The sequence below is a fragment of the Anas platyrhynchos genome, chromosome 1 (assembly GCF_047663525.1).
Source record: "Anas platyrhynchos isolate ZD024472 breed Pekin duck chromosome 1, IASCAAS_PekinDuck_T2T, whole genome shotgun sequence".
Classification (NCBI taxonomy): Eukaryota; Metazoa; Chordata; class Aves; order Anseriformes; family Anatidae; genus Anas; species Anas platyrhynchos.
In genome coordinates, this window is record NC_092587.1 from 79,053,503 (window position 1) to 79,069,610 (window position 16,108).

Sequence of the window (16,108 nt, forward strand, 5' to 3'; positions counted from 1 at the left end):
GCAAGACTCCTGCCTTCCCCGGGTCACTTACCATTTGAACTGTAATCATCTACTAGGATGATTTCTTTCAATAAATGAGCAGGTGTTCGATTAATTATACTAGTAATTGCACGTAAGATGATTGACAGTGCTTCATTCATAAATATAAGTACAACACTAATTGTTGGAAGGTCTTTGGGGTATGTCTTCTTTTTACAGCTGTAATAGAAGAACAATTTTAATACAGTTTCTGAAGAAAATCAGAGAAAGACATCTGCAGGAAGTCAGACCTGCGATATTGGACTTAAACCATAAGAATGAAAAAAGGAAGACCCAAATCCAAGATTCATTATTTGTTTCAGCCACATAGTGCTAACTGCTCATTCCCGCTAGAGGAAACAACAGAGCATATCTGTATTCTCAAACTGATTGTTTAATCCCCTTAAAAACATGTTCATGAGACTAACACAAAGTCCTTCTTTTAAGATGTTGGAGGGGAAAACACAGTCTGCATGAGCTGTGTAGTTATGTAATACAGTCCTTTGAGAGCCAGGCTCGTGCTCTAATGAGACCTCTGAAGTGGTAATCATGCATTTTTGTTGTAGTTTCCTTAGCTTTACTGTCCATTAGTACAAAAACCTGGGTGAAAAACATCTTCAAAAGGAGGTCTTCACAAGTATGTCTTCCTAACTAAACAGAAGAGTACCAGGCACTGCACCTGATTTTAGGACCACACAGACCAATCATGAGCTTGCTTTGCTGCAGCACAGCTTTGCAATGGTTGCTCCAGCTAGTTCTCCCCAGAACAATCCCCAAGCAGGGTGAGCATTGTTCATATTGGGGCTGCCTCAAAAAGATCTGTGGTTGGCACAACGCTAAATGAGGTCTAGCTCCCTTGTCCTTCTCTCCACCAGTTGCACGGCAGCTTTTTCCCCTTATGCAATTCCACACATCCACAATCTGAGCACTCCAAGAGACACTGCACAGAAAGACCCCCAAAACTCACTTGAGAAGCTACCACACAATCCTCACACTACTTCAGCCACTGTTAACTGAGAAACACATGTGAAACTGACATTATGCATCAGAGTTAAAGCTTGATGCAAGACTCAGAGGACACCCACAATCAAGGGCAACAGTCTGCCCTAGATGGAACCAGCTCCAAGCAACAGGATCAGGAACCAGTGGCACTATTCACCTTGAGAAAAGGGATTTGTCCTTCTCTTACACAGGAGCTTAGGGGAACCCCATTTACCTCCTTACAGAATCATTCCTGTCTATGTCATTACTGGTGGCTGTTAGACTAACCTGCTCTTGAAATCTTCCAGAGGGCTGCCAGTAAGACAACTCCCTTTTAACCAACAACGTGACATGGTTAACTCAGGCCCAGTTTGCAACCCATTTTACATGTCACATTATTTGAAACTGTCTGTCAGATTTCATACAAGGATCTATAGGTACTAAGATGTAGGCTTTCAGTATATTTGTGACATTCTTCCACATTTATACCAGTTAACTCCGGTGAAGTTTAATAGTATATTTTGCAACAAATTATGTATCTTATCATACGATGCAGAAAAATGTGTTTCCTTTTTGAACAGATACTCATTCCTAATAAGGTTTCTAATGGTTACTTACACCAGCTCCCATAGTACCACTGGTCTGCTTAAAATATATATTATTTACTGAGTTCAAGAACCAACTAATTTCTAGAAAAATACCGTACAATAACTTATTCCAAAGCAATTCAGATTCTTTTCTCCTTAATTTCATGTCACCTTGTGAATGCTGGGAGGGCTTTTACTGTACCTGGGAGATCTGGTGTCTGTGATAGGTCGGTCCAGAGGCAGATGATCACTGATATATACATTATACCCATATTTTAAGAACAGCTCCTGTGCAACAGTTTGTTCCTCTTCACTTAAATCTGCACCCCACCGTTTGAACAGAGCTGAGTCTGGGTACAGCAAACGATGTACCATCTTCTTTTCCTCTTTCATATCATCAGCTTGGCGTACTTCAGTCTTGGAGATATTTTGCAGCTTCTGATCATGTTCTATTTGTTTTACTTTCTTATGGACCTTCTCCAGTGATTTAGCTGATTGAAAATGAAACAGGATTCATTATAACAGCAGTTGAGAACACTGTCCATTTGTATTGATTTTACATGGCAAGGTTTTGATAACAGTGTTAAATCATTAAACCTGCCGGTGATAAAGCAGCAGAGCCCTTTCTGGCTACCAACATGTCGTTTGTAAGGAACTTGAGGTTAGGACAGTAACTGGGAGAGTTTAACAGGCAAACCACAGAGGGGATATTGACGAAGAGTGTAATAACTGTGGTGAATTTGTGTTGTTGTAATATTGTAAAGGGACAAGAGGTAGACTGTGTGTACTTGTCCACCTCTGTAGGTGTTGTGATGATGTTATGTTCACTTTGGTGTGGATAATTTTTTTTGTTGATTTCTGTGAAGTGTGTGAAGATTGTGTGATGAATATATATATTCATCATAATTTTTAAATAAGTTTTTTACAGATGCAAGAGGTAAAATGTACTGTGCTTACATGGCAAGGTTTTGGTAACAGAGGGCTACTGGGGTGTCTTCTGTGAGAAGAGTCCAGAAGCTGCCCCGCGTTAGATAAAAGCAAGTTCCAGCTGGCTACAAAAGGGACCCGCCACTGGCCAGAGCTGAATCAGTGAGCTCAGCTCAATGATGGTTGCACCTCAGTGAAAACAGATTTAAGAAAGCGAAACTTCTGCACAACAGCAGCTGGGAGAGAGGAGTGAGAAAATGCAAGAGAAAACAACCCTAAAGACATAAAGGTCAGTGAAGAAGGAGGGAGGTCCATAACATTTTCCATACAAAGCATTATGTACTGACTGCAGCCCCCATTCCCCATTCCCCTGCCTTGCTCTGGGGGAGGTTGTAGAAGAGGGTGAATGGGGTGGAAGGTGTTTGTAGTTTGGTTTTAGTTATCACTGCTCTGTTATTAGTAGGCAATATATTACATTTATTTCCCCTTTGCTGAGTGTGTTTTGCGCATGATGGTAATCAGTGACTTATCTCTGTGTCCATATCACAACCCACAAGGGTCTTTTTTGATCATACTTTCTCCCCCTGTCCTTCTGAGGAAGTGGAGTGAGAGTGAGCTGCATGGTGGTGCTGAGCTTCCTACCAATATGAAACCACCACCCAATTATAAGTAAGCCAAATGTTTCTCATGGTACTATAGGTGAAGTGATCCATGAAGTTACAGCTAAAATGATATTCACATGAGAGTAGCATCACACCCTCCCTTCTACATAAGATCATTTTTGAAACATTACATTCCACATATCCTGCATCAGATTCTATACAAACACAGAGCAAGATACACAGTTCAAGAAATCTGGAAGTAGGGAAAATGCATAATTTTTTTAATGAGGCCCAAACCATTTTTATGCAATTATGCTTGGCTTATATAAATGTATTAAGAATCCATAACAAGGTTCTTACCTAAGTCCAATTGTTTATACCATACTGATTTTGAAGACAAAGACTGTAAATGAACTGTAAATGAACCCTTTGTCATCTCCATTAATAAGCTTACCCAAAGAAGTTGCATTCTGCTCTGTCAGAAACCTTTGAACTAAGCAGATCCTTCTCTGTCAAGGTTTCCCTAGGTTTACAATATAGGGCTGTGCCATAAAGATAAGGCACAGATAACCTGGGTGAGTCAGGTTACATAGCAAATATTGGTCTTGAAGACAAATACAATCAACAAACCCTTTGCTGTATCTTTTGAAAAGCATACTGAATGCTTTGACCTCTGCTCCATCAGAAACCTTTGAACTGAGTGGATCCCTAATCTCTCAAGTTTTGCTGGTGTTTTTTGTTTTTTTTTTTTTTTCGTTATTTTTTTTTTTTTTTTAAAAAGGGGTTTTAATATTACACTGTGACATAAAGAAAAGGCACAAGTAACCTGTGTGAGTTGAAGCTTTTTACAGTGGGATGACTGTCTTGATGAATGAGGGGTGAGGAGTGAATGTTGTTTAAACTCAGGTAAGGCTTTTGACATGTCTTTAAAAACACCCTCATGCACAAGCTGAGGACATATGCACTAGATAAGTGGATAGCAATGGGGGTTGAACTGACAGGCTCAGAAGGTTGTGTTCAGTGGCAGAAATTCAAAATGGACACCAGTCTAGTACTATTTAACATGGTTAGATAGTACTAAACATAGATAGTACTATCCCACCTTGACAATGGGGCAGATTGCACACCAGTAAAGACTGCACATGATACCAAAATGGGAAGAGGGGCTGATACATCAGAGAGACATCCTGCCAGTCAGAGTGATCTGAACAGGATGGAGAAATGAGCCAAGAAGAGCATCATAAAGTTCAACAAAGCCAAGTGCAAAGAGAATAAATCAGTACTAGCTGAAAAACAGCTTTGTAGAAAAGGACCTGGGGGTCTTGGTGGACAAGTTGAACATGAGCCAGCAAAGTGCCACTGTGGCAAAGAATGTCAATGTTATCCTGGGCTAAATTAGGAAAAGCAGTGACAGCAGGTCAAAGGAGGTGATTCTTCCCTCTGCTCAGGACTGATGAGACCACATGTGTAGGGCTGTGTTCAGTACTGGGATTCCCAAAACAAGAGACATGGACACACTGAAACAAATCCTACAAGGAGCCAGTAAGATGACTAAAAAAATAGAGCATATGTATTACAAGGAGAAGCTAAGAGAGCTGGAGAAGAGAAGGCTTGACTGAATTGACGAATATAAATATTTGATGCAAGGGACTAACAAAGACAGTCAGTCTTCTCCTAGTACACAGTGAAAGGACATGATGGTGGGCACAAACTGAAATACATGGAATTCTATTTAAACATTTTTAAAATAGTGTTGTTTTTTTTGTTTTTGTTTTTTTTTTTTTGCCTGCTAGAGTGACTGAAAATGAGAATGATTAATCTAGACAGGTTTCCAAGTCTCCTTTCTTGGAAATTTCAAACCCTGACTGGACAATGTCCTGGGCAGCCTGCTCTAGCTAGTCATGCTTTCAGCCCAGAAATAAAACCAGACCATCTCCAGAGGTGCATTCCAACCTCAATTAATCTGTGGTTTTATGGCTAAGTGTTGAAGTGAAGGCTTCAGTTCAATTCTTTCAAATGGCCCTAAAATCATCTACAAAAATATATGTAGCTATTGGTGTCCATAAGAATAAGTGTCAACAATAGCATGGCATTATGGGATATTAATGTTTGGGATATGGGATATTAAAGCTGACCAAGTTGTATGTGACACATTCCTCACTAAATTCCAAGGTTCCCCACGTACCATTTGAAACAGCTAGTTTCAGGCTTGATGACTGGGACGTTCTAAATTTCTTCTTCTGTTTTACCTAGCATGAGATCTAGCTGTAATGTGAGGAGACATAGACAACATGACTGTTCAAACAATGGCAGCCAGCATGGTTCTGGCTGCTTTACCCCTCTTACCACTGCCATGAGGTGATGATGTTATCCATAGGTTTATGCCCAGTGCACATGGCCAATAAGCACACAGAGTTGGAATCCACATAAAGGTCTTTTAATTACATAGTTAATTAAATAATTCTGCAGAATCAGGTGTTTGGTGATCTTTTGCAAAGATCCCACATTTCCATATATTTGCATTTTGGTGTGTGTTTTTGAATATGTTAATGACCCTTAATCACAGAATGTTAGGGATTGGAAGGGACTTTGAAAGATCATCTAGTCCAATCCCCCTGCTGGATCAGGAACACCAAAATCATGTCACACAGGAACACATCCAGGTGGGTTTTGAAAGTCTCCAGAGAAGGAAACTCCAAAATCCCCCTGGGCAGCCTATTCCAGTGCTCTGTCACTCTCACTGTAAAAAAGTTTTGTCTCATATTTAAGCAGAACCTCCTATGTTCCAGCTTGCACCCACTGCCCCTTGTCCTATCATTGGCTGTCACCGAGAAGAGCCTGGTTCCTTACTCCTGACACTCACCCTTTACATATTTAAAAACATTAATGAGGTCACCCCTCAGTCTCCTCTTCTCCAAGCTAGAGACCCAACTGCCTCAGCCTTTCCTCGTAAGGGAGATGCTCCACTCCCTTAATCGTCTTTGTGGCTCTGCGCTGGACTCTCACAAGCAGTTCCCTGTCCTTGAACTGAGGGGCCCAGAACTGGACACAATATTCTAGATGTGGTCTCACTAGGGCAGAGTAGAGGGGGAGGAGAACCTCTCTCAACCTAGTAACCACACCCCTTCTGATACACCCCAGGATGCCATTGGCCTTCTTGGCCACACGGGCACAGTGCTGGCTCATGGTCATCCCATTGTCCACCAGGACCCCCAGGTCCCTCTCCCCTTCACTGCTCTTCAGCAGGGCAGTCCTCAACTTATACTGGTGTCTGGGGTTGTTCTTGCCCAGATGCAGGACTCTACATTTGCCCTTATTATATTTCATTAAATTCTTCCTGACCAAGTCTCCCACCTGTCTAGTCCCACTGGATGGCAGCACAGCCTTCTGGCACGTCAGCCATTCCTCCCAGTTTAGTGTCATCAGTAAACTTGCTGGCGACACACTCCATTCCCTCATTCAAGTCATTGATGAATATATTGAACAACACTGGTCCCAGTACCAACCCTTGAGGGACTCCACTAGATACAGGACTCCAATTCAACTCCATCCCATTAACCACAACCCTCTGGCTTCCTCCCTCCAGCCAGTCTACAGTCCACCTCATTATCTAGACCACACTTCCTCAGTTTAGCTGAGAGGATGCTGTGAGAGACAGTGTCAAAGGCTTTACTGAAATCAAGATACACCACGTCCACTGCCTTTCCATCATGTATCCACCCAGTTATATCCTCATAAAAGGCTATCAGGTTGGTCCAGCATCACTTCCTCTTGGTGAATCCATGTTGACTGCCCCTAACAACCCTTTTATCCTTGATATGTCTAGAGACAATGCCAAGGATAAGTTGTTCCATCACCTTTCCAGGGATGGAGGTGAGGCTGACCAGTCTATAGTTACCCGAGTCCTCCTTCTTGCCCTTTATGAAGACTGGAGTGACATTTGCTTTCCTTCAGTCCTTAGGCACTTCTCCCAGTGCCCATGACTTACCAAAGATGATGGAGAGTAGTCTAGCAATGACTTCCGCCAGCTCCCGCACATGCATCTCATCAGGACCCATGAACTTACGGATGTCCAGCTTGCTTAATCGGTCCTTAACACAGCCCTCATCAACCAAGGCAAACTCCTCCTTTATTCTGATTTTATCTGGGGTTTCAGGGTTATGGGGCTCCTTAGAAGAGCCTCTGGCATTATAGATAAAGAAGGCATTCAGTAACTCTGCCTTCTCTTTATTCTCTGTCTCCAGGGCACTCACCTCACTCATTAGTGGGCCTACATTGCCTCTAGTGTTAGTTTTATCCACAATGTGTTTGAAGAAGCCCTTTCTGTTGTCCCAGATGCCTCTTTCATGGTTTAATTCTAAGGAGCCCTTAGCTTTCCTAGTTGCTTCCTTACATTCTCTGACAACAGCCTTATATTCTTCCCAAGTGGCCAGACCCTCCTTCCAAAATCTATAGACTCTCCTTGTCCACTTGAGTTTGCCCAGCAATTCCCTGTTTAACCATGCAGGTCTCATGGTTCTCTTTCCTACTTCCTACCTGTTGGGATGCTCTGTTCTGGAGCTTGGAAGAAGCAGTCCTTGAATGCTAACCAGCTGTCTTGGGCTTTTCCTTCAAGTACCTTGTCCCATGGGATTTCCCTATTTCCCCTAGCATATGCTTGAAAAGGCCAAAGTCAGCCCTACTGAAGTCCAGGGATGCAATTCTGCTCAGTACTCTGTTCCTGCCACATGAGATCCCAAATTCCACCATCTCATGGTCACTGCAATGAAGGCTGCCCTCAATCTTCACCACTTCAATACAATCAAGAAACCTCTTGGACTGCGGATGGATGGCTGAGTAGGCCTTCCAGCAAATGTTAGGGTAGTTAAAAGCCCCCCATGATCACCAGGGCCTGTGATCGCGATGCTGCTATCAGCTGCCTGTAGAAGGCCTCATCAACTTCCTCATCCTGATCTCGTGGCCTGTAACAGACACCCACAAGAGTATCCCCCATGCCAGCCTGCCCCTTAATTCTCACCCACAGACTCTCAACTTACTCCTCATCTGCCCCTGGACAGTACTCAATACAATGTAGTTGCTCTTTCACGTAAAGAGCAACTCTGCCACCTCGCTTTGCTGGCCTGTCTTTCCTGAGAAGGACATACCTGTCCATGACCACATTCCAGTCATGTGAGTTGACCCACTATGTCTCTGTAATTGCCACTAGATTATAGTCTCCTGACTGAACATGGATTTCTAACTCCTCCTGCTTATTCCCCATGCTACATGCACTGGTGTACAGACACTTCAGAGAGCGAGCTGAGCATGCCAATTTCACCCTAGGGGGGTGGAAGGTCTACCAGTCTTCACCACTGCTAGACTGCTTGCACTGCTTGCACTGCCCCACTGGTGCAAGCCCAGCTACAACCCTCTCCTGCTTTGGATCTGGTTTAAAGCTTTCCAAATGAGCCCTGCTAATTCCTGTCCCGGAACTCTTTTGCCCCTGTGAGATAAACCTTTCCCATGTATTATTGCCAGGCCTGGTGTCTTATAAAACCAGATATTATCAAAGAACCCAAAGCCCTGCCTGTAGCACCAGTCACACAGACAACCATTTATGGACTGGATCCTTCTATTCCATCCCACATCATCACCCCGGAACGGAAGGAGGGAAGAGAAAATGACTTGTGCTCCAGACTCTCTCACCAACTGTCCTAAGGTCTTGAAAATCTTTCTTCGTTCCCCTCAGATGACAGGATGCAGATTCCTCCCCACCTATCTGGAAGATCAGTAGCAGGTTGTAGTCTGTTGAGCACACCAGGTTGGGGAGTGTCCTGGTGATATCCCTGAGCCGGGCTCCAGGTAGACTGCAGGCTTCCCTTCAATGAGGGTCAACTTTGCATATCAGGCCCTCTGTTCCTCTCAGAAGGGAGTCTTCTACTACAATTACCCTTCTTTCTTTCTTTTCGGAGGTAGTCTTGAGGTGTGGTGTCAACTGCCTCTTCCTGTGTGACCTTGTAGGCAGGCCTTCCGCCACATCCTTGCCTATCTCTCCTTCAAGATCCAGGGCCTACAGACTTATTGTGGAGGGGCACCTGGGGAATCGAGGTAGGGAGAGAGGGGGGTTACCTGCAGCGCTGAACTGGGACTCGCTTCCAACCCTCCTTGTCTTCTTGGTTCCCTCCCTCTGTCTGACAGTGACAGCACAGGGGCTTCATCACCCTCCGGGGGGCATCCCCCCGGCACCCTTCTCACACCAGGGAGTTACTCCCCCAGTCAATCTCCTGGTCACACGCCCTGATGCTCCTTAGTCTTTCTACCTCCTCCTTGAGCTCAGCCACCATGGTGAGCGGACCTTCCACCTGAGAACAGGTCTCCCTGCTGCTCTGCTCCCCTGGCAGTGGCAGGCTCAGGCAGTCCCTGCAGCCAGAGACCTGAGCAGCCACGTCTCTGGGCAGGCCCTCTGTCTGGGTCACCACAGCCTTTTTGGAGAGAGCTCTCTGCCTAGTGGACACCATGGTAGCTGGATGATCTCACAGACTGCCGAAAAGTTGGTGCTGAGCCCTGCACCCTGCCGCACCAGCGGCACACCAGTGCGCACCACGCCACTGCCAGCCCACTCTGCTCACAGTGTGCACCTGCAGCCATTGCCCTCATCACTGGGCAGAGGGCGGGGGTGCAGCTGCTGTTGCCCTGGTAGCATCTGCTCCCTGTCAGCCTCTCCCTGAGAGCCGGTGGGTACAGCCTGGTCACACTGCTGTCCCAGGCCTCCCCTGGTGAAGCAAGGGCCTGAGGTACCCCTGTGGCGCAATGTTGGGCACTTTGGCTGCAGTGACTCCAAGGCAGCTGGCGTCGACTACTCAAATAATGTATGGCAGTTATTAATGTATGCCCTGTAATGGACAAAAGGTTACCATAGGTCAGTCTGGAATCTTCCTTTAGTTGTTTTCCTCCTTCCTGTTTTCTAGCTTTCATCTCTTCTCTCTCGTACTTCTGCTTGCTAAAGGCTACCAGTTTCCCTGTATTCTCCAAGGTTTCCTTGTTTTCTTCAGCTTAAGACTACAACGAGATTCAAATTAAATTAAAAAAAAAAAAAAAAAGTAGGAAATCAAAAGCAGTCCAAACAAAATAGAGATCTGAAATCTTCAGCCCTGAATTGGGTGAACTTGACAAGGTTTTGGTAGTGGAGGAGGCTATAAGGGAAGCTTCTGTGACGAAACCAGGAGCTGGCACCATGTCATCTGGTTCTAGCTGAGCTAGAAAGGGGCCTGCTACTGGCCAAAGATCAGCAAATAAATGCTGGTTGCACCTCAGTGAAAGCATAGTTAATAAAGGGAAAAATGCTGCAGAGCAGCAGCTGGGAGAGAAGAGTGAGAAAATTCAGGAGAAACAACTCTGGAGACCCCCAAGGTCAGTGAGGAAGGAGAGGGAGGAGGTGCCTGGAGAAGATGCTTATGGTTCGAAGTTCCCCTGCGGCCTGTGGAGAGGCCCCTGGTGGAGCAGGCTGTCCCCCTGTAGCCCATGGGTCCCACATGGAGCAGATCTCCATGCTGCAGCCCATGGAGGAGCCCCCGGTGGAGCAGGTGGATGTGGCCTGGAGGAGGCTGCAGCCCATGGAGAGCCCCCGAAGGAGCAGGCCCCGGGCCGGAGCTGCAGCCCGTGGAGAAGAGCCCACACAGGAGCAGAATCACACAGAATCACAGAACCATCATGATCTAGGTCGGAAGAGACCTCCAAAATCACCTAGTCCAACCTCTGACCTAACACTAACCAGTCCTCCACTAAACCATATAACTAAGCTCAACATCTAAACATCTTTTAAAGACCTCCAGGGATGGTGACTCCACCACTTCCCTGGACAGACCATTCCAATGCCTCACAACCCTCTCAGTTAAGAAGTTCTTCCTAATATCCAACCTAAAACACCCCTGGCGCAACTTTAGCCCATTCCCCCTCATCCTGTCACCAGGCACGTGGAAGAATAAACCAACCCCCACCTCGCTACAGCCTCCTTCAAGGTATCTGTAAAGAGCAATAAGGTCGCCCCTGAGCCTCCTTTTCTCCGGGCTGAGCAATTCCAGCTCCCTCAGCCGCTCCTCGTAGGACTTGTTCTCCAGGCCCCTCACCAGCTTCGTCGCCCTTCTCTGGACTCGCTCGAGCACCTCGATGTCCTTCTTGTAGCGAGGGGCCCAAAACTGAACACAGTACTCAAGGTGCGGCCTCACCAGAGCCGAGTACAGGGGGACAATCACTTCCCTAGCCCTGCTGCCCACACTGTTTCTTATACAAGCCAGGATGCTGTTGGCCTTCTTGACCACCTGAGCACACTGCTGGCTCATATTCAGCTGACTATCAACCAATACTCCCAGGTCCTTCTCTGCCAGGCAGCTTTCCAACCACTCATTTCCCATCCTGTAGCGCTGCTTGGGGTTGTTGTGCCCCAGGTGCAGGACCCGGCACTTGCAGGAGGCCTGGGGAGAGCTGCCACCCATGGGGGACCCATGCTGGAGCAGTTTGCTCCTGGGGGATAGACCCTGTGGTATGGAGGCATATTGGAGCAGTTATTGAAGAGCTGCTGCCTGTGGGAAGCCCACACAGGATCAGTTTGAGATAGATGGCCTCCAGTGGGATCCCACATTGGAGCAGAAGAGAGTGACCATGAAGGAGCAGTGGATACAAAGCATCGGGGACTGACCACAGCCCCCCTTCCCCATTTCCCTGCACCACTCGGGCGGATCACAGAATCACAGAATCACAGAATTTCTAGGTTGGAAGAGACCTCAAGATCATCAAGTCCAACCTCTAACCTAACACTAACAGTCCCCACTAAACCATATCCCTAAGCTCTACATCTAAACGTTTTTTGAAGACTTCCAGGGATGGTGACTCCACCACCTCCCTGGGCAGCCTGTTCCAATGCCTCACAACCCTTTCAGTAAAGAAGCTCTTCCTAACATCTAACCTAAAACTCCCCTGGCGCAACTTTAGCCCGTTCCCCCTCGTCCTGTCACCAGGCACGTGGGAGAACAGGCCAACCCCCACCTCTCTACAGCCTCCTTTAAGGTATCTGTAGAGAGCGATAAGGTCGCCCCTGAGCCTCCTCTTCTCCAGGCTGAACAAGCCCAGCTCCCTCAGCCGCTCCTCGTAGGACTTGTTCTCCAGGCCCCTCACCAGCTTCGTCGCCCTTCTCTGGACACGCTCAAGCACCTCGATGTCCTTCTTGTAGCGAGGGGCCCAAAACTGAACACAGTACTCGAGGTGCGGCCTCACCAGAGCCGAGTACAGGGGGATGATCACCTCCCTAGCCCTGCTGGTCACACTGTTTCTGATACAAGCCAGGATGCCGTTGGCCTTCTTGACCACCTGAGCACACTGCTGGCTCATATTCAGCCGACTGTCCACCATCACTCCCAGGTCCTTCTCTGCCTGGCAGCTCTCCAACCACTCATCTCCCAGCCTGTAGCTCTGCTTGGGGTTATTGCGCCCCAGGTGCAGGACCCGGCACTTGGCCTTGTTAAACTTCATGCAGTTGACCTCAGCCCATCGGTGCAGCCTATCCAGATCCTCCTGCAGAGCCTTCCTACCCTCAAGCAGATCGACACACGCACCTAACTTGGTGTCATCTGCAAACTTACTGAGGGTGCACTCAATGCCCTCGTCCAGATCATTGATGAAGATGTTGAGGAGGACCGGCCCCAGCACCGAGCCCTGGGGGACGCCACTAGTGACTGGCCTCCAACTGGACTTGGCTCCATTTACCACGACTCTTTGGGCCCGGCTATCCAGCCAGTTTCTAACCCAACGAAGCGTGCGCCAGTCCAAGCCAAGAGCAGCTAGTTTCTTGAGGAGAATGCTGTGGGAGACGGTGTCAAAAGCCTTGCTGAAGTCAAGGTAGACTACATCCACAGCCTTTCCCTCGTCCACCCAGCGCGTCACTTTGTCGTAGAAGGAGATCAGGTTCGTCAAGCAGGACCTGCCTTCCATAAACCCATGCTGACTGGGCCTGATCGCCTGCTTGCCCTTCAAGTGCCGCATGATGACTCCCAAGAGGATCTGCTCCATGAGCTTCCCTGGTACTGAGGTCAAACTGACAGGCCTATAGTTCCCCGGGTCAGCCCTCCGGCCCTTCTTGTAGATGGGCGTCACATTCGCTAGCCGAATGATGAGGGAGAAGAGGATGGATGAGAGTTGGTTTTTTTGTTTGCTTTTAGTTTCTCACTGTTGTTGGTAGGCAATACATTAATCTCCCTTTTGCTGAGTGTGTTTTGCCCATGACAGTAATTAGTGAGTTATCTCACTGTTCTTGTCTTGATTCATGAGCTTTTTCCTTCCATGTCTTTCCAAGGTGGAGTGAGAGCAGCTGAGTGGGCACATAGAAGCCAGACAAACTTAACCTACTACAAGCTGTCATTCAGATGGCTCTGTTGTGCCCACCTCCCAGCAGTCCAACAACAAATATCTGAAAACACAGTTCTTTAAAATTCACAAACCGTTCTGTGAGAAAGAAGAAGCCATCATCAATTAATATCCCTCATGTATAAGTACATCAGCTGGGATGCTGTTGGTCTTGTACTGTAATACTATAAGCGAGAAATAACCCTGACCACAAATTTTAGCAAATGCTGCTTTGAAATATAATCTAATTGACCAGGTGATGTAAAGTTCATCTTCCTGGTTCGTCACTCGAGATTAGTATACTGGTACAATTGCTTTATAACTGATTAACACTTCAGGGCAAGAAGCTGTCTAATATGCAAAAATAAAGAACACAGTGATGACTGTGAAAGACTTTAATGTGTTGCATGTAAATTGAGAAACTATCACATCTTTTTCAAGACTGCAAGAAAGAAAAATTTAAACATCCAGGGAAATCCAGATAAATATTTTCTATGTTACCTATTTTTCTGTCCTTCAGAAAATCTAGCTACCTAACTCTAACAAAGTTAAGCAGCATAGCATTTTACTTACATAGGTTATAAATGTTCCAGTCCAAACGATCTAGTCTCTCAAGGATGAGATTTCCATTTAGAGATCGAGGATTAACTTCCAAAGAATCATGTCTTCCCTGTCTTTGATCTTGCAGTAAGTGCACAAGATAACACACAAAACCTGCATTCATGATTAACAGTGCAACTTTATGCGGTCTTCTCCATGGTGCCATTGTAAGTGTAGAGAAACTCTGAGTTCTGCTGGTGGAAGTTTGTACCTGGTTCTGGGTCTGCAGAGAGTCTTCCTCTTAAATTTCCTGTTTCAAATGCCTCTGAGTCAAATAAAAACAAGGACTGCTGAGAAGTAATTAACCAAGTCTAATGAGTCACAGAACTAATAACAATAAAGTATAGCTTAAGGGCGTTCTCTTGTTCATGCTGTTAGGCAACTGTACACATAATCACTGTCAGAGAGAGAATGCAGTTCACTGAGTGCTTACCAGAAAGGATGCTGTCCGAACAGGGCTGTTGCATATATGTCAAAGTCTATCGTGCAACAAAGCACATGATCACACAAGGAAGTCTGGAAAAAAATATGAGCCACTTCAATATTTCCTCGTCGTTATCAGCTAGAAATGTTGTATATTATGTGTAATTATAGAACGCTATGAGATTAGCATGTGTACACCTGGATGGCATACAACTTCTCCAGTTGAATTTTTTCATAGGTAGCCAATTCACCAAAAAATAGATGATTTTCAGCAGAGGAATCAGTTCAGGACATTAGCTCTAGCTTGCTCTCTTCTCTACAGAAAAAAAAAAAAAAAAAAAAAAAAAAAAAAAAAAAAAAAAAAGCAATAATCCTCTGAGATCCATCAGAAATGCAAGCAGCTGCTTTTTTGACTGTCTTCCAAGTAAGGAGAGGTGACCGACTCCATGTGAACAGAACAGGCAAACAGGGTGTGGCATGGCAGTTGGCACAGCAGCTGGCACAGGCAGGATGGGCAGGGAAGGTGCTGAACCTAGGCCAGCCCAACCAGGGAGAGATGGTATCCACCCAGCAGAAGGCAATGGCCTCTTGGATTTTGGCACCCACCACATCCAATGCAGCATCCTAGACAGAGCTGGGGGGGGAAACACACTGCCACCAAGGTGTCAGGCTGCCAAGTGTGCCCTTATGGTCAGTACAGGATGGCAGCAGTGAGCACATCTGTGGGAGGTGTGGCCAGGTTGAAGAACTGCTTTGCCAGGTGGCAGAGCTTTGTGAGGAGGTGGGCAGACTGAGGAGCATCAGGAAGTCAGAGAAGGAGATTGACTGGTAGGGTAGAGCTCTGCTTTCCTTGAGACAGGCTCCTCAGCCAGCCACTACACAAGAAATTAAGTTTCCCATATCACCTCACCACCAGGCAGAGGAAGGGGATCTAAGAGACAGGGGGAAGTCAAATGCAGGTTCCTGTTCGGCACAGCAGGCAAACCCCCCTGCTGCATATGTCACCTTCCCAGGTGCCCCTACACAACAGTTATGAGGCTCTGGAACTGGATGGGCAGGCAAGTGATGTGGACAAAGGTCCATTCACGTTAGGGAAGTTGCCCAGGGAAAGTCAACATATGCCCTACACCACAACAACTCCCATGAAGAAATAGTTATAGGGGATTCCCTTCTGAAGGTAACAGAGGGCCCAATTTGTTGTCCAGACCCTACCCATAGGGATAGGGAACTCTGCTGACTCCCTGGGGCTCAGGTAAGAGACATCACTGGGAAAGTCACTCGCTTGGTACGGCCCTCTGATTATTACCCCTTATTGTTTATTTCATGTTGGCAGTGATGAGATAGCAAAGAAAAGTCTAGCAGTGATCAAAAGGGACTTCTGGGCTTTGGGTCTTTTGGTTGAAATATCAGATGCACAGGTAATATTTTCCTCTATCCTTCCAGTAGTCGGGATCAATACTGAAAGGAAATGGCAGACCCAGAAGATGTGTTTCTGAGGCTGGTGCCACCGATGCAGTTTTGGGTTTCTTGAGCATGGGAGGATCTACATGACACCGAGCATACTGGCTCCTGATAGGGAGCACCTTTCTCAGAGGG

General features: G+C 46.4%; 1 protein-coding gene across 1 annotated transcript in view; it reads right to left on the minus strand.

Annotated features, from left to right (window-relative positions):
* Positions 1-14,770, minus strand: part of GALNT8 (polypeptide N-acetylgalactosaminyltransferase 8) — a 36,870-nt gene extending 22,100 nt beyond the window's left edge. Inside the window, exons 1-3 of the mRNA XM_021267619.4 lie at positions 14,063-14,770; positions 1,789-2,077; positions 32-198 (exon numbers count right to left, since the gene is read on the minus strand). Coding sequence (XP_021123294.1) covers positions 32-198; positions 1,789-2,077; positions 14,063-14,255 — 649 coding nt within the window. The 5' untranslated portion in view covers positions 14,256-14,770. The remainder of the gene's footprint in view (positions 1-31; positions 199-1,788; positions 2,078-14,062) is intronic.
* Between the last annotated feature and the right edge of the window lie 1,338 nt (positions 14,771-16,108).